The sequence below is a fragment of the Lissotriton vulgaris genome, chromosome 1_1 (genome assembly GCF_964263255.1).
Source record: "Lissotriton vulgaris chromosome 1_1, aLisVul1.2, whole genome shotgun sequence".
Classification (NCBI taxonomy): domain Eukaryota; kingdom Metazoa; phylum Chordata; class Amphibia; order Caudata; family Salamandridae; genus Lissotriton; species Lissotriton vulgaris.
In genome coordinates, this window is record NC_141685.1 from 185,226,529 (window position 1) to 185,253,762 (window position 27,234).

Here is a 27,234-nt window from a genome sequence, read left to right on the forward strand (position 1 = left end):
AGGTGGTCGATGTAATTTCATCAGCTTGTCACTGGTCCTGCAGAGTTGTGCAGTAGACGAAGGATACATAGCTGCCCTGTCCAGCATGCCTCATGCAATCTGCAATCATAGTCAAATTTTTGATGAGACTGGCACATATCTTTGCACCAATTCTCTTTCTTAGGCGCCAATGGACTTGTTTTCACATTTCTGAGCCCTTCCACAAATACCAGCTTTGGTCACTGATCCTGTACACCGTTTTTTATTGCTATTATTTTGATGATATACAACAAACAACAATGCTTCGCTGTAGACGTAGTATGAACTAAGACAGTTTACAAACCATAGAACGAAATGGAGTGTCTATAGTGCCTGGAAGTAACTCGAGGGGTCGAGTCATACGTCTTCACTTTGTCTCGACGGACTCCTCACTTCTAAATTCACATGAGCACCTATTCACATCTTTAGTCTACAGCGAAAGATTGCTACTTGTTTTCTGCTGTTCCCCCAGGTTCCTGCTCTAGCAGTTTGGGTATACCTTTGTTCTCTTTATAGCATCACTTCGTTGCGGCACATCAGTGAGTTACAGGCACTGAGCATGCGGCCGCCCTTCACATGCTTCTTCCTGGAGGAATTTTTCCTCAGAACTACATCGACTCTCGTTCCCAAGGTGGTGGTCTCTTTCCTTCTGAGGCGATCTGTCACCCTTCCCACCTTCTACCCCCAAAGGAGGTGAGATCATATCAGTAAGAGCCCCAAAAGGAAGACTATTTTTATATTGACCCTAGGTGCGGACTGTAGATGCTGCAAGTCAAGTCAAGTCAAGTCATAGAATTTATATAGCGCACTACATACCCGGAGGGTCTCAAGGCGCTTAGAAAGGGGAGGAGGATTACTTGTCAAATATCCACGTTTTAAGTTGCTTTCTGAATGCTAGGTGGTTCTGGGTAAGGCGAAGGTGAGCGGGGAGTGAGTTCCATGTTTTAGCAGCCAGGTATGAGAAGGATCTGCCTCCCATGGTGGTCTTGTTGATGCGAGGTACCGTGGCGAGGGCTTGGCTGGAAGATCGTAGTTGGCGGGAGGGGGTGTAGAAGGACAGTCGTGAGTTGAGGCATTCTGGTCCGATGTCGTAGAGTGATTTGTGTGCGTGGGTTAGCAGTCGGAAAGTGATCCTCTTATTGACGGGTAGCAAATGGAGGTCTTTAAGGTGACCAGAGATGAGTTCGTTGCGTGGGATGTCTAATATGATCCTGGCTGAGGCGTTTTGTATTCGTTGGAGTTTCTTCTGGAGTTTAGCGGTAGTGCCTGCGTAGAGGGTGTTTCCGTAGTCCAGTCGGCTCGTGACCAGAGCATGGGTGACTGTTTTCCTTGTTTCGGTGGGGATCCAGCGAAATGTTTTTCTGAGCATGCGAAGAATGTTGAAGCAGGAAGAGGATACGGCGCTGACTTGTCTGTTCATTGAGAGTGAAGAATCCAGGATGACGCCTAGGTTCCGTGCGTGGTCTGTCGGGATGGGTGCTTTTCCGAGGGCTTCCGGCCACCAGGAGTCGTCCCATGCAGTGGGGGATGTACCTAAGATGAGGACTTCTGTTTTGTCTGAGTTCAGTTTCAGACGGCTTTGTTTCATCCATTCGCAACTTCTTTCATTCCTTCGTGTAGGTTAGTTTTGGCGGTGCTGGGGTCATTGGTGAGAGAAAGGATTAGTTGAGTGTCATCCGCGTAAGAGATGATGTTGAGGTTGTGTTGGCGGGCGATGGCCGCGAGGGGGCTCATGTATACGTTGAAGAGGGTGGGGCTGAGTGAGGATCCTTGAGGTACTCCACAGATGACTTCAGTGGCCTCGGACTTGAATGGTGGGAGGCGGACTCTCTGCGTTCTTCCGGAGAGGAACGAGGTGATCCATTCAAGTGCTTTTCCTTGGATTCCGATGTTATTGAGGCGTTGTAAAAGGGTGCTGTGGCAGACTGTGTCGAATGCTGCAGAGAGGTCGAGGAGGATGAGGGCGACTGTGTCTCCATTGTCCAGTAGAGTTCGAATGTCGTCTGTTGCTGCGATGAGGGCGGTCTCAGTGCTGTGTTTTGCTCGGAAGCCGGATTGTGAGGAGTCGAGGGATTTGTTGGCTTCGAGGAAGGCGGCGAGCTGGTTGTTGACAGCTTTCTCGATGACTTTGGCCGGGAATGGAAGGAGCGAGATGGGGCGGTAATTTTTGAGTTCGGTGGGGTCCGCTGTGAGTTTTTTCAGAAGGGCGGTGAGTTCAGCGTGTTTCCAGTCTTCCGGGAAGGTGGCGGAGTTGAAGGAGCAGTTGATGACATCTCGGAGGTGCGGTGCTATGACGGAGTCTGCTTTGTTGAAAATGTGGTGAGGACATGGGTCTGTGGGGGATCCTGAGTGGATGGAATTCATCAGGCGGATTGTGTCCTCAGTGGAGATTGGGTTCCAGTCGTTAAGGGTGTTCACGGGGGGAGAATGTTCAGCAAATGGTAGGGTCGGTTGGTTTCCAGGTTGGTTGTCGAAGCTGTTGTGGATGTCTGCAATCTTGTTGTGGAAGAATGAGGCTAGGGAGTCGCAGAGGGCTTGGGAGGGGGTGATGTCGTTGGAGTTGGCCGAAGGGTTGGTGAATTCCTTGACGATGTTGAAAAGTTCCTTGCTGTTGTGGGCGTTGTTGTCAAGTCGGTCCTTGAATGCAGTTTTCTTGGCCTTTCGGATTAGTTGGTGGTGAGTGCGGTTGGCGTTTTTGAAGGCGTCCTTGGTGCTAGTGGTTGGGTCTTTTTTCCAGGCCTTTTCAAGGGAGCGGCAGAGTTTCTTGGACTTCTTAAGATCATCGTTGAACCATGAGGCCTTTTTGCTGCCAGGTTTGCTTTGACGTTTTTTCAGTGGTGCTAAGGTGTCGGCGGTGTTGGATAACCATAGGGTGAAGTTGGCGGCGGCTTCGTTTGCGTTAAAAGAGTGGGCTGGGGCGTTTAGAAGGAGCGAGGCGGAGATCTGGTCCTTGGTGATTTTGTTCCAGTTTCTTTGCAGAGTTGGTTGGAGGTGGTTGGTGGGTTTCGGCTTGTTGTAGGTGAAGTGAACGCAGCTGTGGTCAGTCCAGAGGAGGTCCGTAGTGTGGCTGAAGGAGACATGATTGCTGGAGGTGAAGATGGGGTCGAGTGTGTGACCTGCGATGTGGGTGGGGGAAGTGACCAGTTGTTTAAGTCCGAGGTTGGCGAGGTTGTCTAAGAGGGTGGTGGTGTTGCGGTCGTTGATCTTTTCAAGGTGAAAGTTGAGGTCTCCCAGAAGGATGTAGTCTTTGGAGGGGAGCGCGTGTGGGGTGATGAAGTCCGTGATGTCTTCACTAAATTTTGCGCGGGGTCCTGGTGGTCTGTAGAGGAGGGTGCCTCTGAGTGTGGTATTGGGGTCGATGTGGATCTGGAAGTGAAGGTGTTCGGAGTTAGCGAGGTTGGCGTCAGAGCTGGTTGAGATGCGGATTGATTTCTTATGGACGATAGCGATTCCTCCTCCTGTGTGGTCAGTGCGGTCCTTGCGTGTGATCTTATACTCTTCAGGGATGGCAATGGTGATGTCTGGGGCGGAGGAAGCGTTCATCCATGTTTCTGTTAGGAAGGCGACGTCTGGAGAGATGGTGTCTAGTAGATTCCATAGGTCAATGGCGTGTCTGTGGACCGAGCGGGTGTTGAGAAGGATGCATTGAAGGTGGTTGGGGTTGGGAGTCAGTGGTGTGGTCGTAGTGGAGATGTTGTCGGTGCCGCTGAATTTGCAGGAGTAGTAGGAGAAAGGTCCATGGGTGTGTCCAGGAGCGGCTTGGACGCAGTTGGGGGCGCGACCGGGGTTAAGGGCTAGGAGGGTGGCGGCATCGTAGGTAATGCGGGAGGGCTGGGCAGCGCGAGGGACAGGGGGACTGGCGCTGGGCGCGGTCCAGGCGTGGATGGGCGAAGACGGGCTTACCTTTGGCGCACCTTCGGCGCGAATGGGGCACGATCGCTGCCGTGAACGCTGCGCGCGGGAGCTGCTGTCATATATGGATAGTGGAAGGGGAGGGCGAGGGCGACTCAGCTGGGAGGCGGGGCGGGCTGACCAAGAGAACAACAACCAACAAAATGGAGGAGGGGGGAGCACAACAGAGCGCTAGGGGAGAACGCGCTAACACGGCAGCAGCAAATACAAGCCAGAGCGCGTTATATGCAAAGCGGCAGCCAGGCAGAGCTTTCAGAGGCACAGAGGAGGTAAAATCCACAAAAGCGCTGCAGTAACGATACCAGGACACTCCAGGGAGCGCTGGGAGCGACCACTCTGGCCAAAGCGAAGAGCGAGTCACAGCGCTTCCAGGTATGGAGGCGCTGTTTGTATCCTGTGGGAGGGCGACTCAGCTGGGAGGCGGGGCGGGCTGACCGAGAGAACAACAACCAACAAAATGGAGGAGGGGGGAGCACAACAGAGCGCTAGGGGAGAACGCGCTAACACAGCAGCAGCAAATACAAGCCAGAGCGCGTTATATGCAAAGCGGCAGCCAGGCAGAGCTTTCAGAGGCACAGAGGAGGTAAAATCCACAAAAGCGCTGCAGTAACGATACCAGGACACTCCAGGGAGCGCTGGGAGCGACCACTCCGGCCAAAGCGAAGAGCGAGTCACAGCGCTTCCAGGTATGGAGGCGCTGTTTGTATCCTGTGGGAGGGCGACTCAGCTGGGAGGCGGGGCGGGCTGACCAAGAGAACAACAACCAACAAAATGGAGGAGGGGGGAGCACAACAGAGCACTAGGGGAGAACGCGCTAACACAGCAGCAGCAAATACAAGCCAGAGCGCGTTATATGCAAAGCGGCAGCCAGGCAGAGCTTTCAGAGGCACAGAGGAGGTAAAATCCACAAAAGCGCTGCAGTAACGATACCAGGACACTCCAGGGAGCGCTGGGAGCGACCACTCCGGCCGAAGCGAAGAGCGAGTCACAGCGCTTCCAGGTATGGAGGCGCTGTTTGTATCCTGTGGGAGGGCGACTCAGCTGGGAGGCGGGGCGGGCTGACCAAGAGAACAACAACCAACAAAATGGAGGAGGGGGGAGCACAACAGAGCGCTAGGGGAGAACGCGCTAACACAGCAGCAGCAAATACAAGCCAGAGCGCGTTATATGCAAAGCGGCAGCCAGGCAGAGCTTTCAGAGGCACAGAGGAGGTAAAATCCACAAAAGCGCTGCAGTAACGATACCAGGACACTCCAGGGAGCGCTGGGAGCGACCACTCCGGCCAAAGCGAAGAGCGAGCAAGAAGGGTACCTCTACCCATAAGAGGGCCTTATCTTATTGCATCATCTTCTGCATCACAAAGGAACTGACTAAGGGAATCCACGCTCAGTCCTCCAGAACAAAGGGGCATATTATCAAGGAGTAACGATATTTATAGCTAAATGCGCTTAGTGCATTTTTTTATTACCGCTTGCTATCGCCGGATATTATCGCAGAGATAACGTGCTGTTAGCAACGTTTATCTCCAATGCGATAAAATATCCGGCGATAGCAGCTCAATGCAAGAATATCACTGGAAATCCAGCGATATTCTTGCATTAACGCCAATGGGTGCTTAATGTGATAATCCACCCCCCCCCCCATTGACTATACAGGTAAGTCAACTTTTTAGCAGGCGTTGGATTCTAGCGATAATCGCGCTTTGCACAATTTTTTTTATCGCTTTGCCTGCCTTGATAATAGGGGATAGCTGTGTTAGCGACTGGTTTCAGTCGCTAACAGTTTGGGTACGCCCACTTTGCATGTCATTAGCGATAAATATCGCTGACATGCAAAGCGTGCCCCAAACCTGCAGCTATTGCCTATAAGCTGTCACTAACTGCTGTTAGCGACAGCTTGCTAATAGGGCGATACAAATATTGCCGCTTTAGCGGGAAAAAGTCCAGCTAAAGCGGCGATATCGCCCTTGCTAATATGCCCTCAGAGTCCTCTGCATCAGCACTCGTCAGGGGTGTTCCTGTGACTGAGATTTACTGTGCGGTGACATGGACTTCCCTCCTCCACACCTTCACTAAGCGTTAATGCATGGATTCAGAGGAGAGGAGGGATGGCCAGTTCAGACGTTCAGTGCTTCAGGGTCTTTAACAGCGTTATTTTACACCGTAATGACTCTTGGTTTGGTTCAAGAATCATGGAAGTCTTCCATAACTGTGGTGATTCACAGGAAAGGGGGGAGAGACGACCCCTCCAACTATCGGTTAATTTCCCAATTAGGCAACATTGGAAATATCTTTGGGAAACTCTTACAGTCCCAACTCAAGACCTGGACAGAGGAAAAAAATATTCTCTCTAACCCTCAGGCTGGATCCTGAAAAGGCCAAAGTAGAATCGACCCGGCTCTGAGATTGTACATGATCTGTATGAAGTTTGTGTTCCTGGAAACTCCCCACTCTACTTGGTCTTCAGAGACCTATAAACAGCATTATATTCTGTCGCCGCTCCGTCCTTTGGAATCTTCTGAAGGAAGGAGGTTCCCAAGCAACTATTTGAGTATCCGAAAGGATCTGCCCGCGGCAATCATTCCAGAGTAAGATTTAGTGTAAAAGGAGAATGCACAGAGAAGTTTGAAATACACATTGGCGTTGGGCAGGGTTGCGCACTTGCCCCAGCTTTATTCAACATTCACATCAATGGACCTGATTCTGTCGGGAATCTTCGTCTTGATGTTCCGATATTGGAGAAGGAGAAAATTCCGATCCCGGTGGTTGCAGATGATGCAGTAATATTAGCGCATACTGAAAAATCAATGCATCAACTTTTGGAAGGCTTTGAGCTATTCTGTAAGGTACAAAAGTTAATAATCAATAAAGAGAAAAATATATGATAATTATTCCTAAATCAAAATCTTTGTTGACATTCAGGATTAATGGTAAACCAACTAAGCGACTTAAAACATGACTACCTTTGCATGCGAATGGATGACCATTTATATTGAAAGCTCATGTGGCGAAGGCGAAAACAAACTTGACACCACTATTCTACATTTTGCTAACTCAAGCAGCGAGAGACCAATAATCTAGCACAGATGCATTCAAGACAAATGCACGTGTGGCCTGCCCTTATGGTACTGAACTGTGGGATTTTACGAAAGTTCAGGCTCTTCTTAAACTGGGAAACATCTTCTTGTGACATGTACTAAAACTGGGTCCTGGAACCCCAATTAAAGTATTAAGAGCTGAGCTGGGGTTCACCGGAGAATCTCACCCCGTAAGATAATGGATGCGAGTGTGGTCAAATCTATCCTTTGCATCATATAGAATGGTCCTGCAGGAACTGCAACGATGCAGAATTACAATAGTTTACCCCGATTCAAGCACGTTAAGAACATTCTAATATACACTTGTTGGGTAGAGCTTTAGAATAATCTGGAACTGATGAATAAGGCAACAGTAGAACTGGTTAAAAAGAAATATTGGACATGCCGTTCCCTGCTGAGAAAATGGCTATATATCTTTAAATCTCATGTTCAGATTAGGAACTCTTCAGGTAGGGGCCTTTACTAAATCATGGGTAAAGACCCTGGAGGCGGATCTGACAAATGTACCTGTAAATAATGGGTCCCTGAGTCATTTATGCATTTTATGCAGCTGTTTGATATGTCACTTAAAATCCAAAGGTACGACCTATGTCCACTTTTTCTAACACGTAATCTGAGATACTGCAGCGCAGCACTTTTCTTATGTTATAGAACTGATCGTATGGAGATTTGCCAGGCAGTTGCTTTGTATATGCAGACCTGCCATAGACAGCAGCGAAGGAAGTGGGTACAAACCATAAACCAACTATAGTGATGGTTTGGCCTTTTTCTGTTTGTCTCTGGGGGCTGTGCTCGTCCTTTGACATGTTTGCCCTCATAAACTGGAGCGTAGCTCGACTCCAGCATGAAAGGCACTGCAGAGCCTTATGGACTGGACAGAGCATCGAGAGGTATTGTTGCACATTTCTACTTGTACCTGCACTTTATGAAATGCTCCCTTAGGTGTTGGCCGTCTATTGGCCCATATCTGAGGGTTTAATTTCCACCCGGCTGTCAGCAAAACTGAAACTATTTGGTCAATCCTTGTTTTTTTAACACACTAGGTAACGTCTGCGCAGCAGGCTTGTGCTCTTCTTTTATTTCTGATGTTTATAAGACAGCGGTCAGGCTTGCTAGGGGTTTACTTGCTCTGAGTAGGAAACAAGCAGACAGAGACGCCGGTATCTGCACCTATGTACGTGCTTGTTAGCTGGTACGCTTTGTAAGACCTAATGACCGCTCTATCTAATTGATTGGTTTTAATAGTGATGTACGTCATCCATTTGCAGTAGGATTTTACTTCAGATCATGGATTATGCGCAAAGTGTAGTATTTGTATGAACGGTGCTTAAGTCGTTTTAAATCAACAAGAATTGTGATTGTTTTATTATCTGCTGTAAATAACGCTGACAATAAACCTTTGCTATCAAGTACCACACCTGCAGGAATTCTGATTCTAATTCTGCGTGCTCTGATATCCACACCTTCAAACATGGAGTCCCACAAGGCTCAATTTTAAGTCCATTACTTTTTAATTTATACATGAGCCCTCTTGCAAAAATAGCTAAGGAAACCGGACTAATAATGTTCTCCTATGCTGATGATTCTCAGCTTCTCTTTTCCCTTCCACCAATAGGCAATAATGATCCATCCACATTAAGAGTAGGACTTACCAAAATTGCTGGATGGATGAGAAATAACTTCCTGAAATTAAACGGTGAAAAAACCGAACTTATTATCTTGGGAAGAAATAAAGAACTCTGGGGACCCCAACATTGGCCCCCGGAAATGGGCTCCCCTCCAGTTCCAACTAACCAAGCCCGAAACCTAGGCTTTGTTGTTGATGACACACTCAGTATGCACCAGCAGGCCATTAAAACATCAGCCACATGTTTCGTCATCCTGAAGTGGCTAAAGAAAATCTGCTGGATGCTACCGGATCATACTAAGAAAACTGTCATTAACGCCCTAATAACATCAAGATTAGACTACGCCAATGTGCTATACTTGGGGTCCAACAAAGCCACAGTCCGCAAACTGCAAACTGTGCAGAATGCAGCTGCTAGGCTGTTAGGTAAAATTCCTATCCATGCGCCCACTACCAAACTAATACGTGAATTGCATTGGCTAAAAATTGAGAACAGAATCAAATTCAAATCATTATGCCTCATGCACAAAATCTCAACAAACAAAGCGCCTAAATACCTACGAAATCTGGTACAATGTTACCTTCCATCTAGGACGCTGAGATCTGCAACAGCGAATAAATTTGTTGTGCCCAAAATAAAACTATCACGCATGGGAGGCAAATCCTTCGCATACCTTGGTCCCTCCCTGTGGAACTCCATGCCACAAGCTCTGCGCTCAGAGACTAATTACATCAAATTCAGAAAAGCCATAAAAACCTGGCTATTTAACGTCTAAGTCAGCTGTCCAATTACTCTTCACTGAATCACAAGCGCCGGGAAACCCTTTGTTGGGTAGCTGTTTGCGCTATACAAAAGAAATAAAATTAAAAATAAATAAATAAATAAATGCTCAGTGGGTTGTGCGAAGCTAGATTTAACATGGTCATCTGTGGAAGTGTGTCCCTCCAGAAATCAGAGTAGATCATACGGTGGGGGTCAAGAAAGGTTTATTTAAGTATCACAGATGCAGAGACCCCATCCATCATCAAGCTAAGACCAACGGACAAATGTCTCTATTCCAGCTCACGGCCTAGCAACCATCCCCACATTCCAGAATATCATGACACAGGACGTCACACCTTCTCCCTCCTTACATATAGGGAGGAGTCACTTTAGTCTGGTGCTCAATTACATGTGTAGATGTGTCTGGTGGTGCCTGATAACTGAAAGGCACGCATTTGTTTACATACAATTTCAAATATGTCTGATTTATTATTCCCATTACCGCGCATTCAACCTCGAGAAGGCCCATCCTAGACCAGTGTGTGGACAAAACACATGCTGACAAATCGAGGACAAAGGGATTGGGACATGGTCTAGGGACACTGACAACAAATCCTACATCAAACCTCACGTTTAACTGATGAAGCGCAAAGAGCGATATAAAGCGATATACTGAGAAAAAGTAACCTTGAGAATTGCTGCAAACTAAAGTAAATTTAAAAAAAACTAATAAAAGAACTAAATATCCACAGCTGTGAGACCTAGAAGTCGTTATTTCTCAATATAGCCCTAGTTTATGATTACCTTACAGTGCTCACATTATCATCCGCGCTAGAAGAGATGGGAGCCTGGGGTGTCTGGTCACAGAAGCTCATTTACATACAAAGGGGGTGACAACCTGTTTACAACGCACAGTACAGCTTGTACACAGAAAAGGGTAAAGTCTTGTGTCTCTTTTTTTCATTTTCTTTAATATATCCTGCACCTCGCTCTCTTCTCTTTCTCTCTCATTTCAATTCATCATAAATTAGTCAAATTCACTATTGCTTTATCAGCACGGTACAAGTCGGGGGTAGCCATACTTTGAAGGGTTCCCCCCACTATCATCTAGAAACGGGACTCAGTTCCACCTAGCTCCTTAGCCTGCGACTGATAATTGTTACTTTGTGCCCCAGCACTGCAGACACAGGCCTCTGAGTGTTTGTTTGTGTGAGTGGTGCAAGAGAGGAACAGAGAACTTGACAAAATTAGCCCTTCTAGTGCTTAATACACTGAAAATGTGAAACAGTTTGGGGCTTAGGGGATGGATAAAGAATAACGTCAAGAAACAAACGCAAATTAAAAGCACATTTTATTTATACTCTGAAAACTGTTTAAAAATGTAATTTCTAAGTTTCACATATCTGTTTAAAAATATTTACACTTTCAGTCATTTCCGAGTTTAGTTACAAACTAATAGTGGGAAAAACACATGATATATAAAAACTGAAACCAAAAACTTATTTTTACATTATTTTATGTTTCTTGTTTTGTGTTTTTAAAACAGGCCGTCAACCTTTCACGTGAAAATTAGTATAAGGGCCTGAAATCACTTCTTGTGATGTCACTACATGTGACGTCACTGTGATTTGCATATGATAATGGCCTCCTTCACTATTTTCCTTACTTGTGCGCTGTTTATTGGCATGACATGGGTCTATAGGTATTAAAAATAAACATATAAATTCACAGGTGTTCAGTCCATTTCTCTGGTGATGTCACACATTGACATGAATTCGGCTGCTTCTTCTATTTTTAGGTGAATACAAATAACGTGCAGTTCCCCCTCTTTCCATTTTTCTCTATTTCTCGCCCCTTTCTTTGTCTCTCTCGCTCTCTTTATCTCTCACCCTCTCTATCTTCCACACACTCCTGTTAGCTTCATGAATGTCACTGCTACTTCTGGCATTCATACGACAAATCCTTTAGAACATTGGAGGACAAGGGACAATCAAGTGTGGAAGACGAGTTGCTGGGACTGCAACTGATTGTCCAGTCACATATATACTTTTGATGTGGGATTTCGCTATTTCACCACATTCTTCAAACATGGTTGACTGCTTACAATGGCTCAATTCTGGTAATAAGTAGAGTTTGGCAAGTCACAAAATGAATAGGGTGAGCCATGTCGGAGAGGAGCCACGGGTCACACTTAGTTATAAGGCCCGAGGCACGAGCTGATCCATCAACCGATAACAGAATGTAAAAGATACAGCAAACATTACTTAACCCCTTCGGTGCTCATGACGGAACGGTTCCATCATGAGCGTTGGTTGGCCTGTGCTCACGATGGAACCGTTCCGTCATGAGTCCATAGGTTCTTTAGAACCTTCAGCACTGCAGCGGAATTCGCGCAGCACTGAAGGGGTTAGAAACAAGGTATATGCTCTTTTATATCTCAAAACAGGTTATTTCTTGAACACTTGTGCTTCGCTTTAGTTCATCACATATACTGCAGTGGCATTTGTTAATAGTAATATCTACATTTTACCAATGAAGTTTCCCATCTCCAGATCTCTGAGAGCATGTCCACTCTGGGTGTGTTTGGCTTATAGGTTTTGTCACTAATCCGACAAGTTAGCTGAAAATATCGTTGTTAGTCCCAGTATTGTTCAGTGTTGCTTTTACAGATGGTATGGTCAGGTGCGATTGAATGTTTTTCTTTGTGTCTCTTCTTCACCAAATAAAAATCAACAATTTTTCTTTTCTTTTAGTTCACATTGTGCTAGCCTCCCACTGTGTATCCTGGTATATCATGCTGCTTTGCTATGTGTACGGAAGTGAACAATCACTGAAAACAAACACATTTATAATTCTGTAAATACTGTTATCTGTTTTCCTTCTTTACTGCTAGTCCGGTCTTCTATCACCTGGCATTTTAATGTCCCACATAATTTGAATTGAATCTTTTTCCGTAATTCATTCCTCTCACAATAACTGCACTGTTCTGCTCTTGTCTATGTCCTCAGATGGGTCAGTATTATTTTTGATGTTCTTAAGTTCTTTCCGGAGTCTCTGTGTTTGCTGATGTGTTTGGAGGTTTGATAAGTGACTAAAGCTCTTCCCGCATTCACTGCCGCTGAATAGTTTTTTCCCCGTGTGTGTTCGCTGATGACTTTGAAGGTGTGATAACTGACTAAAGCACTTTGCACATTCACAGCACTTGAATGTTTTTTCTCCTGTGTGTGTTCGCTGATGAATCCTTAATGCTGAAGAGCCGCAAAAACTACTGTTACATTCACTACAATGATAGGGTTTCTCCCCTGTGTGTGTTCGCTGATGTGTTTGGAGGTTTGATAAGTGAATAAAGCTCTTCCCACATTCACTGCAGTTGAATGGTTTTTCCCCTGTGTGTTTTCGCTGATGACTTTGTAGCACTGATAATTGACTAAAGCTCTTTACACATTCACTGCACTTGAATGGTTTTTCTCCTGTGTGAGTTCGCTGATGATACCTTAATGCTGAAGAGCTGCGAAAACTACTGTCACATTCACTACAATGATAGGGTTTCTCCCCTGTATGTGTTCGCTGATGTGTTTGGAGGTTTGATAAGTGACTAAAGCTCTTCACACATTCACTGCAGTTGAATGGTTTTTCCCCTGTGTGTGATTGCTGATGTATTTGTAGCACTGATAATTGACTAAAGCTCTTCAGACATTCACTGCACTTGAATGGTTTTTCTCCTGTGTGAGTTCGCTGATGAATCCTTAATGCTGAAGAGACGCGAAAACTACTGTTACATTCACTACAATTAAAGGGTTTTTCCCCTGTGTGTGTTCGCTGATGTGTTTGGAGGTTTGATAAGTGACTAAAGCTCTTCCCACATTCACTGCAGTTGAATGGTTTTTCCCCTGTGTGTGTTCGCAGATGTCTTTGTAGCACTGATAATTGACTAAAGCTCTTTAGACATTCATTGCACTTGAATGGTTGTTCACCTGTGTGAGTTCGCTGATGATACCTTAATACTGTAGAGCTGCGAAAACTATTGTCACATTCACTACAATGATAGGGTTTTTCCCCTGTGTGTGTTCGCTGATGTGTTTGGAGGTTTGATAATTGACTAAAGCTCTTGACACATTCATTGCACTTGAATGGTTTTTCTCCTGTGTGAGTTTGCTGATGAATCCTTAATGCTGAAGAGCTGCGAAAACTACTGTCACATTCACTACAATGATAGGGTTTTTCCGCTGTGTGTGTTCGCTGATGTGTTTGGAGGTTTGATAAGTGACGAAAGCTCTTCCCACATTCACTGCAGTTGAATGGTTTTTCCCCTGTGTGTGTTCGCAGATGACTTTGTAGCGTTGATAATTGACTAAAGCTCTTTAGACATTCATTGCACTTGAATGGTTTTTCTCCTGTGTGAGTTCGCTCATGACACCTTAATGCTGAAGAGCTGCGAAAACTACTGGCACATTCACTACAATGATAGAGTTTTTCCCCCTTGTGTGTTCGCTGATGACTTTTTAGGTCTGATAACCGTCTAAAGCACTTTGCACATTCACTGCACTTGAATGGTTTTTCCCCTGTGTGTGTTTGCTGATGGGTTTGTAGATTTTCGAATCGATTACAGCTCTTCCCACATTCACTGCACTGGTATGGTTTTTCCTTCGAGTGTATTCGCTGATGTCTTTGTAGGTGATCTAATCGACTAAAGCTCTTCCCACATTCACTGCATTTAAATGGCTTTTCTCCTGTGTGTGTTCGCAGATGATTTTGTAGGTGTGATGACTTACTGAAGCACTTTGCACATTCACTGCACTTGAATTTTTTTTCTCCTATGTGGTTCCACAGATGGCTTTGTAGGTGTGACAAGAAAGTAAAACACTTTGCACATTCACTGCACTTGAATGGTTTTTCCCTTGTGTGTGTTTGTTGATGTCTTCGTAGGTTTGATAATCGACTAAAGCTCTTGACACATTCACTGCACTTGAATGGTTTATCTCCTGTGTGCGTTGGCAGATGAATCCTTAATGCTGAAGAGTAACTAAAACTACGGTCACATTCACTACAATGATAGGGTTTTTCCCCCATGTGTGTTCGTTGATGACTTTGTAGCTTTGATAATCGACTAAAGCTCTTCACACATTCACTGCATGTAAATGACTTTTCCCTTGTGTGTGTTTGATTATGTCTTTGAAGGTGTGATAACTGACTAAAGCACTTTACACGTTCACTGCACTTGAATGGTTTTTGTCCTGTGTACGTGTGCTGATGAAGCTTGAGTAGTGATGACAAACTAAAGCACTTGCTACATGTGTATGAATCTTCTTTCTTGGTTAGTCTCTGTGGGTCAGATATATATTTATCTACATCCCTTGACTGTATTTCCTGAGGGGCCAACATGGCTGTTAAAGCACTTGTGTGTTTCTCACACACTTTATATGTGCGCAGTATTTTGTACGTTTGATTTCTGTTTTAACAATAAAATACAATAGCCACCAAATATTTGCCACACTCCTAATACGTAGAATGTGTCTTTGTAAGGGATTGTGCCTTTAGATTGGATTATGGCTGTGCACGCTGGCAGGTAAAGATGTATCTTCCTTCTGCCGGTTCAAATTTGGACAGTCTGTTGTATAGTAGATAGAAGAGCTCCTCTTTCCATTACCCGACAGTTGTCTGACTCCGCTCTGTTGTGCTTTCCGCTTGTTACTGTGGTTTGGCCAGAAAGAGTTTACAATTCACCTAGAGCACGGAATGATGGCTTGTCTTCCTTTTAGAAAATAGAGCACTGCGGTAATCATATCATACTGATACATGTATCAAAGTTAGTATTTGACCGTTGTTTATACAGGAGGTGGTTTGTTATTGTTGTTGCCTTAATTTTCCTAAGGTCATTTATTCGTCTTTTGGCATGGAGGTACACAGCTCAGCGTCTTACAATCACTGAACTGCCCTTGACGCTTCATCCGGGATCTGTTAGTTTGTGTGCAGGCTCCTCTGTCGCCAACTGCGCTGATGTTTTCCTGAATATTGTAGCTCAATATTTCTGCTATTATTGAAGATTTACAGCATTCGCTTCATTATTGATGGTCAATTCATACAGTCAAGGATTGTTTTCTGTTGGATGTAAAGATATTTAAAATTACTAAATTGAAACAAAATGGAATGAGAACGCACAATATGTAACTGGTTGTAAAATACATTTCTTGGGAGATTTACCAAATCTCCACGCAATGCAGCGCAGGCCTCCCCCTGCGAGGCTGCGCTGCGTGACAGGGAGGGAGCAGGAGAGCCCCATATTTTCAAAGATATGGCTCTCTCCTTCCCTTTCCCTTGTGCTGGCACTGATTACAGCAGCCCTGCGCCATGCACACACCTTAGCACCAGAGCGCTAGGGTGTTTGTGTGTGTGAGTCCAGCATAGGTTTTGTACAGGAAGTACACCCTTCCTGTACAAAATACTATGCCTAGACATGAGGGAAACCTTTTCCAACTTTGTATGATTGTTACACAGTGCAGCACGCATGCAAAGTCAGAAAAGGAAGGAGAAATGAAAGCATTTCTCCTTCCAAGCGCCTAGTTTAAAAGCGTGCAGTTTTTTCACGCTGAACTCAATCTACTGTATTTGGTAAATCAAGTTTAGCGTGAGAAACAATGGGTGGTTGCACGGGAACACCCATACACCACCATTGGCAGGCTCCAAGGTGCAAAGTAACGTGAAGCAGTGCAATGCGATGCTTCACATTACTTTTACGCTATTTGCTGGAAAGAAAATTAGGATAAAAATATTTTGCACTCTTTTGTGCCACTTTTGTGACGCAAACACTACGTAAAATCTTAGTAAATCGCCCCCTTCTTCTTTACCGCCTTTGAAACTTAGTGGGGAATATTTCATCATACACAAATATTTCACTAAAAGTTCTGGTGATCAGGTGACATCTTATTAATGTCTGAAAAATGGGTGATTTAACAGTGTTCACTGAGTAACTTAGCAAAGTAAGGGTGCTCGGAGCTCCCAAGTGCTTAAGGTTTTGCTTAAGATAGATGCATACGGTCAAGATTTAATTCAAACAACAATAGAGTTTAGAAAAAGAGATGGACCAGGCTGGGCTGCAAAATTTCCAGTAACTCTTTACGAAGTATACAACGAAAGTAACTCCATTCACACACTTCTCATTTCTTTCCTATTCACTTAAGATCATCTCAAATACCAACTCCTGTCTTTACCTTGCTGTTCATAGGTCACCTTTGACACTTTCAACAGCTCCATTGGTTCAAGCATTTTTGGTTTCGTCTAACCTGGAAGACTGGAACATTATTGTGGTTTGAGGGGTTTCCTATCACCATAACATCGGTCCATCTCCCTGAAACTAGTGCAGCTTACAGCACCCGGTTCTGGCCGGAAAGACAACTTTAAAAAGCTAGTCGTTAGTTTTTTCTAAAGTTCTGTAAGATGCAGCTCCTTCGGGGGGTTATGTGTAAAACAGAGCGAGGGATTCACTGTAAGGCCCGTACTTTACATTGTAAGTGCAGATAAGGCAAACAAACATTGATTCATATAATTTAATATTCAACGTTATCAGTCATTTAGTACTTATAGAGAATCCATCACAACCACTAATTTACCTGACATATCCCCACATCAGATGTGTGCATATTACTCTTTTTCCCCCTTTTCCACCATTACATGGCATCTGGCATGATGTTGTCCATTTAGGGTTCAGGATGCCACTTTGTGACTGGATCGGCATTTGGCAGAGTGGGAGGAGGTGTCAGTTATCCACAGGTGATGCGACATTTCTACCTTTCCATATTTCTCATATTAAAATTTACTAATTTCTTGTCCTGCGACCCCCCTACTGCCCTCTGACTGTGCACTCACTCTGTGGGGTTCATAAGAAGTCCGATAACGGCCTGATAGTCACAAGGCCATGGATCTCACTTCTTCTACAACACTTATTGCCGACTTAGGGCCTAGTTTAGAGTTTTTCCAACAGATTATTGCCTCAAAACTAGGAGTTGGTGAAGAATTCCACTCTGCCGCCGTAGCACGTGATGCAGAACAGAGTTTTTTTCTCAAGTGGTTCGCCAATGGTAAGGTGGCGAGCGCTTGTGAGAAAATATAACGTGCTAGACCTCCTGCTGGTAATAGTTCTCATTGCGGGCGGTCACGGCAGGTCGCGACCACTCGAGGGTAGAACTCTGTCATTCTCGTTGATGAAGCTGCCACTTGATTAGAATGTCAATTAGAGAGACAGAGGCAGCAGCGCCCTCTGGCACGAAGAGAAGTGCTGTTCGTGCTGATTTTACAGTGCGGGACAAATTCCTGGCACTAAAAATCAGTGAGAGCAGCGCAGCTTAACAAACTCTGCCACTAGCGGATGTCAGCGGAGTACGGCAGAGTTTTCCTGGCGCTTCGTGGACTTCCGCGGAGTAAAACTCTGCGAACTACACAAAGGCCTAATCAAAACGTGACACATATCCTGTCTGCCTTATTATAATTGCCACCGGATGTAATGCATTTTTAATGGGGCGGGCAGGATACCTGTCACATTTGTGATGGAATCCAACACCTGTTCTCGCTACCACCCCTACTACTGCTCCTACGTTGACCTTTTCTCAGTCTGCTTTATCTCCTGTACTGTCGACCTCTCCTTCTGTTCGACAGAGAATGACCAACACTGTTACTAGTCTTTTGTCTCCTTTGTTTGGGTTGCATAGTACAACCACTGATTCGGAACGTAAACAGTTGCGTAGCCAACTGCCTGATTCTCGAGAGAAAGTAATATTGGATCGTTTGGCGCGTAAATGGGTTACTAGTCCTTTAAGATATGATGTAGAGTCTGTTACGGATGTCTTCCATCAATGGGAAGCACCGAAGCAGAGATATGTTTTCGATAAGGTGTGTACTTTCCTTTGTGAAGAATGGGAAGATGATGACGTGGGACAGGCTCCGTCTGAGTTGTTTAATATACAGTCTGAGTTTGCGAAGGGAACTATTGTGGGTCCCGATGTTGAGAAAGCAGTTGCAACGTTGCTGTCGTTTAGGAGTGAGTCTCCTTCTCAGTCGCTGTTTGAGCCTGACCCCTCTGTTAGGAGAAAGGTGCGGCAATATCCAATGAGAGAGGTTCCTCCGGTGTGGAAGGAAGCAACTCAGGCTGATGCTGCTCATAATATTGATGCTGTTCCGGCTCATTTTCAACGTGTTTGGGTACATTTTCCATGGAAGCGAGCTGAAAATTTGGCTCTTAAACAGACTTTACCTGACCCCATAAAAATCCTGCAGGGTACTATAAGGAATTATCACAGACGGCAGATTCATGTGTTATTAATTTAGTCGATATAGACATGTTGTTTGGGAATGTTGTTCCCCAGCCTTTATGGGGATTGATTTGTCATACGGATCATGCGCAAGTGTTAGGTGATTCATGGGTTAATATTGCTGCTGCAGATGGAAGACAAGTAGGTGGTGCTAAACCTGAGCCTTTGGTAGCAGACCTCCCTGGTAAAATCGTTACTTACATGAAGACTTTAATGCCTGCGATGCGTGTAAATTGGGATAATTTGTCTGCATGTAAGCAGAAGAAAGAGGAAACCGTGTCTGACTTCTTCACTAGGTTTGAAGAGACGTTTATCGACCATAGTGGTCAAGACATGAGTACGGAAGGTGGTCATCGGTTGTTTGTTGACAAGTTTGTGCACAATTTGCTTCCCGAGTTGTGTAAGAAATTGAAGGATTCAGAGAGTTCTTGGGCCCTTTCCTCTTCAGCACAGATACTGGCTACTGCACAGTACTACGAAAATAGAGATAAGGACGAGAAGGAAGAGCAGACAAGAAGACGAAAGAGTTGAAGACGAAGGTGCTTTTACAGCAAGCATATCCGCCCCGTAATAACGAACGTGATTATCAGCAGCCTCAGCAGTTTCAGAGAAACTCGCAAAGGTTCGAGTCTCCTCAATAGCGTTTTTTGGTAGGCCCCAATCAGTGTTCATATTGTAAGGAAGAGGGTCATTTCAAGTATAGTTGCCCCATTTTGTTACAGCGTATGAATGGTGTTTATGGCGCAAGAGGTCGAGGTGTTCAGCAAGCTCCTAGAGGTAGGGGACGTGGAGGTTTTCCCCAGAACGTGCGTTTCTTTCCCCCACAAAACTCGATGAATAGTTTTGATCAGCAGAATGGTGTGTCTGGTAGGACGACTCAGTACTCTGCTGACGACTACTATGTCGAAGGTGAGAATGTAGACGATGATGATTGCTAGGACAGCCATGGTCAAAGAGAGGGAGTTGTTTCAGTTCCAGTAGATCAGAGTGGACCTTATGTTGAAGTGATTACATCAGGTGTGTCAGAGCCTTTTCTGTTGGATACTGGTGCTACGAAGAGTTCTATTATGCACTCTAAACTCCCTGGCGCACCTTTGTCTGGCTTAACGAATGTTTCAGTAGGTTTTTCTGGCGCCCCAGTTAGAAACTCGATTTCTAATCCTTTGTCCCTTTCTGTTGGACCTCGTGAATTCGAAGCACCCCTTATTCTGACGACAGGTTGTGGTGAGAACTTGTTGGGATTGGATTTGTTGAAAAGATTGTATGGGACATTGTATTGTTCTCCTTTGGGAGTACAACTTACACTGGGTAAGAAAGTTGTCTCTCCGATGTATTTGTCGAAGGATAAACTTCCGACAGAATTGCCTTCTCTTCCTGATATTCTTTGGGCGACTGGTCCTAACGATGTGGGTCTCTTGGAAATTCCACCATATGTTGTGACGTTAAAAGCGAACGTTAAAATGCCACGCATTCCCCAATATAGGATCTCTAGTGATGGTAAAAGAGCGTTATTAGCGATCATTTATGATTTGATTGAGAAAGATGTAATTGAAGAAACAAGAGGTAACGTTTGCAATAGCCCTGTTCTGCCTGTTCTGAAACGTACTGACTCTTCTCAGCCACATGTTTACAGGTTTGTGATTGATCTTAGAGAGGTGAATAAAATAGTTGTGCCACAGTTGCCAGTTGTTCCTGATATCACTGCATTATTGACTATGATTCCAGCTTCAGCCACTTGGTTCTCGGTGATTGATTTGAAGAATGCCTTCCTCAGCATCCCGATTGCCGAGGAAAGTAGGGATATTTTCGGCTTCTGTTTAGGAGGCCGAAGCTTCCGGTTCAAGTGCGCTCCTTAAGGCTATTGTGAGAGTCCGTCAATCTATAGTCAGGCTTTGAAAACACAACTTGATACGATTGTCTTGCCTGATGGTGCTGCACTTCTTCAGTACGTCGACGATTTGTTAGTTGCTGCCGATACAGAGGAGATTTGTAAGAAAGCTACCTCGTCATTGTTGCTTCATTTGTCTGATTTTCATCACAAGGTGTCTCTTTCGAAGTTACAGTATTGTCGACAAGAAGTGACCTACTTAGGTCATCTCTTATCGAAGGAGGGAAGAAGATTGACCCCAGAAAGAATTCAAGCGATTGCGAAAATGAGTGTGCCAATTACACAGAGAGAAGTGTGTGCCTTTTTGGGTATTACGTCATATTGCAGACAATGGATAGCAAATTTTTCGCTGCTGGCCAAACCACTGGTATCATTGACATGTAAAGACACACTGAATCCCCTACCGTGGTCCGAAGATTGTCAGAAAAGTTTTTCCGAATTGCGTGATGCATTGTGTTCGGCTCCTGTGTTGGGTACCCCCGATTACAGTAAGCCTTTCACACTCTATGTTCATGAGAGAGAGAGAGGGATGTGCGTTGTCAGTGTTGACACAGTCTTTTGGGGACAAGCAACATCCATGCGTATTTCTCATTGACTTTGGATCCGGTAGCTAGGGCGTTGCCGAGTTGTTTGAGAGCCACAGCGGCAGCAGCTGTTTCTATTCGACAGTCTGCTGGTTTGGTGATGAATAATACGCTGATCGTGATGGTTCCACATGCAGTGGATACTTTGCTAAACAGGACCAAAACACAGCACTTAACTAGTGCTCGATTGTCAGGTTACGAGTTGACACTCCTAGCGAGTCATGTGCACATAAAGAGATGCAATACGTTGAATCCAGCTACGTTATTGCCGATTTCAGTGGAGACAGATGTTTCTGAACAGCATGATTGCTTTCTCAGGACAGAGGAAGAAACGAAAGGGAGAATAGATCTTAGGGACACTCCTCTTGCTGAATGTGATGGTACCATATGGGTGGATGGTTCGTGGTTCAAGCTTCCGAATGGTGATACGACTGCGGCATATGCTGTTACGACTTTGCATACGATTGTTGAAGCTGCACGTATCCCACATAATTCAGCCCAAGCAGCAGAGTTGATTGCACTTACAAGAGCATGTGTGTTGTTGAAAGGAAAGAAAGTGACCATATATACCGACAGCCAGTATGCGTTTGGTGTGGCCCATAGTTTTGTACGTTTGTGGAAGGAACGTGGGTTCCTTACGTCACACGGGACAAAGATACAGCATGGTCAATTGGTAAATGAGCTCCTGGAGTCACTTACCTTGCCGTTGCCAGTTGCGATTGTGAAATGCAGTGCAGACAAGAAGGTTACCGACGATGTTGGTCACGGTAATGCGTTTGCAGACGAAGTTGCGAAAGACGCGGCAAGGGATGTGATGAGCCGAATGTATGTTGCGGGCCTGGTAAGATGGGTTCCAGATAGAGGAATGTTTGGGGATACGATAGAGAGTGTAAAGTCGATTCAAGCTGAAGCTACCGAGAAAGAGTTGAGTGTGTGGAGAGAAAGTACGGGTAAATTGGATGCGAATGGTTGTTGGGTTGAATTGTCAGAGCATCAACGATGGTTGTTACCCAATGCGTACGTGCTTGCAGTGGTTACGATGGCGCATGGAATGGCTCATGTCAGTGCGAAAGGGATTTGTAAGTTGTTGGCTCCAGTATGGCAAAATGCTGGAATTCCTAAATGTGCGGAGAATGTGGTCAAGAATTGTATGGTTTGTTTGAAGTACAATCCTGGTAAGGGAACTCCAACTCCAGCTGGTCATTTTGCTCCTCCAACGTATCCGTTCGAGGTTTTGCAGCTAGATTTTATCCACATGGAGAGATGCAACAACCTGAAATACGTACTTGTGGTTGTTTGTGCCTTTTCGAGATGGGTAGAAGCATATCCCCTGAAAGATAACACTGCCTTATCCACAGCTACAGCCCTTGTCAAAGAGTTTTTCCCTAGATTTGGTTTGCCGAGAACGGTAGAGTGATAATGGAAGTGAATTTGTGGGTCAAGTGATGAAGAAGGTATGTGAAGGGCTAGGAATCCGCGAAAAGTTTCACGCTGCAAATCACCCCCAATCAGCAGCACTAGTAGAGTGCTATAATGGCACGCTAAAACTGAAACTGGCCAAGATACAAGCAAGCTCTGGTCTTAAATAGCCTGATGCTTTGCCTTTTGCACTTTTGTCGACAAGAATGACTGTGCATTCACGAGTGGGACTTAGTCCTTATGAAATAGTGTTTGGTCGCCCGGACAACATATGGGGAGTGCCGAGGCCGACTAAATTCAGCGAGATTGAACACCCTGTACTGCTTGATTACTTGTATGATTTGACGGCAAATTGCGTGTTTTACACCAACAGGTTCACGATTCTTTGCCTCAGGCTTCTGAAGAACCAGGACATGTCATTGATCCTGGTTCGTGGGTCCTAATAAAGAATTTTCAGCGGACAAAGAACGATCAGCCCCGTTGGATCGGCCCCTTTTTGGTCCTGCTATCAACGAGATCTGCGGTACGAGTGCAAGGAAAAAAGAACTGGATCCATGGCGTACACTGTAAGAGGGTCCCTTTGCCTCTGCCGTATGACCGGTGGGTCCAGGAGGGTATTGCAGATTCTGAAACTGAGACTGTGCCTCGTTTCCTGCCTTTCAGCGATGCACGTTCAATGGGGACAAATTCTGAGCGTGAAAGCGACGATCTTCTGCAAGAAGCTGCGCCATCTTCAGTTCGATTGAACACTACTGAGCCTGACTTGCTATTTCGTGATGAGACATTACCAAAGAAAAGCCGTTATAATTTGAGGTCGAGAACTATGGACATATAAATAAAAAATCCTTTTCTTTGCTATTTTTGAAAGTGCAGCTCTCTCATCGGAGAAACTATTTTGATTTTTGTTTTTCGAACCACCATCCGGGTTCAGCTGTAGGGTCGCGACGTCAAGTCTTTGGAGTGCAAGCCGAAGACACAAGGTTGACGGTTCTGGTTGGTCCTTGGGAGTTCCCTGGACTGACAGGCGCATTCCTTAGCACGGAACACCCTATCTCCGCGAGCAGCAAGGTTAGAGGATGGAGTTTTTCGAGATGCAGAGACCTGCCAGAGAAATGGATTTTAGAGCTAAAATGTGTACAATGATGACTAGAAAATGTTTTCTGATATTATGCTTTTTTATGTTGTTTAGCGTAATGATGTTTTTAATAGGATATGTTTTATTCTCTTTTCAAGTGACATTTGCACCCACTACACAATCCATGCCTTCTTCTACTGTTTCCTCACATTCTTTTGACCCTCTGCCTGAACATGAATCCGTTAGAAGATTAGAATTTGTCAATAACTCCTTCGTTCAGCTTTTGCACCAACACCAATTAGTAGTGAACACAACTAACTGTTGGGTGTGTGGTCTTATGCCTCATACTACTGATAAAGGTATTCCTTACCTAGTCCTGCCATTCAGCTATAATGGTTCTGTGTGGGTATACAGAACAATGTTCATCTATGCTCGCGAAGTCCACCCCCTACGTTCTGTAAAAAACAATCCGAAGAATAGTGCTCTAGTTAAGGGCATAGTAGACATGATTAGAGGAGCTACTTCCTATGAGACTATCCCGAGAGATGAGACACTAGCATATATTGGATGGAATAACCGGATATGGAGTTAGTCTAAGTGAGAACCAGCGAGCGAAAAGATCTTCCCCAATTTGGATTGTACCCAGGCCCGGTTCTAGAGGGTGGGCCGGGTGGGCCTGGCCCACCCAAACATGAGCCTGGCCCACCCAAACACGAATCTTGGCCTTTGCAGCGACGTCAAGAAGGCCACAGAAAATGTGCACTATAATTTAAAACGTTCCTCTGAACGTAATTTATCATCTCCTTCTAGGAGTTGCGTGATTGGGCCTTGGAGCTCTCTCAGGCACCCCCAATCACGCATCTCCTTTTGTTTATCCTGATTCACCTTTCCTGACCCCCTTTATCAGATCAGGCTGTGAGACAGATTTCCAACCCAGAGGGTAAGAGAATGTGTGGCTATTTCGTTTTTTTAAAAAAACCTGCAGCGGCCCAACAAGATACATACTTCATGTATGCTCTGAGAATGTGTGGCTATTTTCATATTTTTAAAATCTGTGAGGGCCCAGCAAGAGACATACTTTGTGTATGCCGTGCATATTTCACTTAAATTACTTGTATAATTTTCATGACTGGCTCTGCCACAAATGCAAGGCAACAGTACAAATGTCCAGATAACTCTGGTGATTAATGGTCCTGCTGGATAGAAATCTTTTGTCTGTTTGTAGTTTTGGGATGCAGATAAACTGTAGTTTATGTGGATAGCTCAGTGGGTTACTGCCTTTGTCACAGAGATCCTTTTGTTACTTGCAGTTCAGAAGGTACAGATCTAACATAGGACAGTGACATATGAACTGTATTCTAAGAGCTGCATACAAACCTGAATGATATAATTAGAAAGTTTTTTGTGTATTGCGATATAGTTAGAATTTCCCCACTCTTTCATTATTCTAATGTTGCTATAAAGAGTTCGTTTTGGCAGATGTACATTTTTTATAAGTAAACACAAACCCTAACCACTGGGGTATGCTTTAAATCCTGAGTTTGTGCTTCTCCAGACCTATCCCTCTTAACACATACTGCCCACCAGTATGGCTGACATGTGAATCCTACACCTGGTAATCCTCATTGGCTAATGTGACATTCCCTATAGGCTGATTTACATATTTGTATGATTCATTGTCTCTGCATAATGTGTGAATTACATAAAGTACTGTGAAACCATACACTACGAGTAGCGATTGTACCACAAATGAAAAGCATATGAGAGTGGCTACAGAGAGATGATGGGCACTGTTGGAGGGTGGCAATAAGGGCATCCGAGGAGGAAGTGAATACGGGGAGAGTCTATGTAGAGATGAGGGCCCTGTTGGAGGGTAGCAGTGAGCTAATCAAGGGAGGAGGTCATGGAGGGCTACGCAGAGATGAGGAGCACTTTTGGAGGGTGGTAGTGAGGGAGTCTGAGGAGGGAATCATGAGGGGGAGAGGCTACAGAGAGATGAGGGGCACTGTTGGAGGGTGGTAATGAGGACATCCGGGAAGGAGGTCAATAGGGGAGAGTCTAGGGAGAGATGAGGGGCACTGGTAGAGGGTGGTAGTGTGAGAGTCTGAGGAGGAGGTCATGAGGGAGAAAGGCTACGGAGAGATGATGGGCACTGTTGGAGGGTGGTAGTAAAGAGAAAGAGGTCAATGGGGGGGCACCAATAAAGACTTCCACCCCAGCGCTAAAGCCAACCCTGTCATGGCCTTTCTGTTTTTGTTTATTAAATTAGCAGTCGGGTCATTAGGGCCACTGTGGACCATATTTTAAAGTGTGTGCTAATATTTACTGGTATATTTATTGTTTTAAGTTTGAGGGGGATTTTACCCATTTTTTTTACCAGGAATAATGAAAAAGGCTGATATGGGGCTGGGGCCCAAGGTCAGCTGTGAGATAAGGTGCACAAGAGATGGATGGTAGAAAATGGATAATCAGGGCTGGAAGGGAGTGTGCTGCAGAGTCCGGGGTTAGGTGGCGTTAGTAATGAAGAGAGATTCTCTCTGAAGGCTGGCAACAAGGGAGGCTGAGTAGTGTTACTTGCCTGATACTCCCACCTCAGAAACCTCCTTTTCACATCAAAGGGACCTTACATGGGATGAATTTTAAAAAAGAAAAATGAAATGTCTGTTTCATTTTTTTTAAGAGCAGGCAGCAGTCCGTGGGACCACTGCTTGTATTTTCACATCCTTTCACAAAGGGGAAGGGCTCCCCTGGTGACCCCTTCCTCTTTCAAGTGGATTACTACCTATTTGGAGTAGGAGGTAAACTGCAAGTGTTTTGTGACTTTAATTATGGTCGCAAAACAATGATGCATACAAATGCGGCTCGTTATGAGGAAGGGACGACCCTTGTTAATACCGTCTTGCACAATAGCCTTTGTACATGCGAGCAGGGCAGGGCCCCATAGGCCCCTGGCTGGGTGGCATACTGACCAATCACAGCGCTGCTTAGAGCATTGTGATTGGCTTAGGGGAGGAAGCCTGGCTGCCTGCTTCCTGTTTTTTAATGAATATTATTAAATTGAACCCCTCCCCACCAGACCTTTGTGCGCGACCCCCAGCCAACCCACTATTCCTCTCCCCCCACTCCCTCGCGCGAGTCGCGACTGCCGCAGTGGCCCACCCGAACGCACTCTTGGCCTACCCAAATAAAAATTCCTGGAGCCGGGCCTGATTGTACCCCATCAGGGTCATCTTTGTCTGCAAGGTAATGGCAAGAATCTGAGAGCTCAGCTAGGGAAGAGTATCTGCACTGAGACGTATGTCTTTGCGTCCCAGACTTCCTCTTCGTTCCTAGCAGCTAGGGGTACCTATTTTGTCTGTCATGACAGAGCATACACATGGTTGCCCCCTGATTTCACGGGCACATGTTTTGTATCGTTCCTGTTGCCTCCCACCTATACAGCCGCGGCAGATTACCACAAGACAAGAATTGTTAGAGGTGTCTTCAGTAAGGAAGATACTGCAGGGCAAGAATTAGGGGATTTCTCGAAGGGTTTTCTGCCATTTTGGG

At 45.2% G+C, this 27,234-nt stretch overlaps 1 protein-coding gene across 1 annotated transcript; it reads right to left on the bottom strand.

The window, feature by feature from the left end:
- Nucleotides 1–12,146: 12,146 nt before the first annotated feature.
- Nucleotides 12,147–15,175, bottom strand: LOC147738110 (uncharacterized). Its single transcript, XM_086952130.1, has 3 exons — nucleotides 13,392–15,175; nucleotides 12,911–13,307; nucleotides 12,147–12,658 (listed from the first exon to the last, which is right to left on the bottom strand). Exons 1-3 carry the CDS (start codon nucleotides 14,797–14,799, stop codon nucleotides 12,385–12,387), a joined length of 2,079 nt encoding a protein of 692 aa, XP_086808256.1. The 5' UTR covers nucleotides 14,800–15,175; the 3' UTR covers nucleotides 12,147–12,384.
- Nucleotides 15,176–27,234: the final 12,059 nt, after the last annotated feature.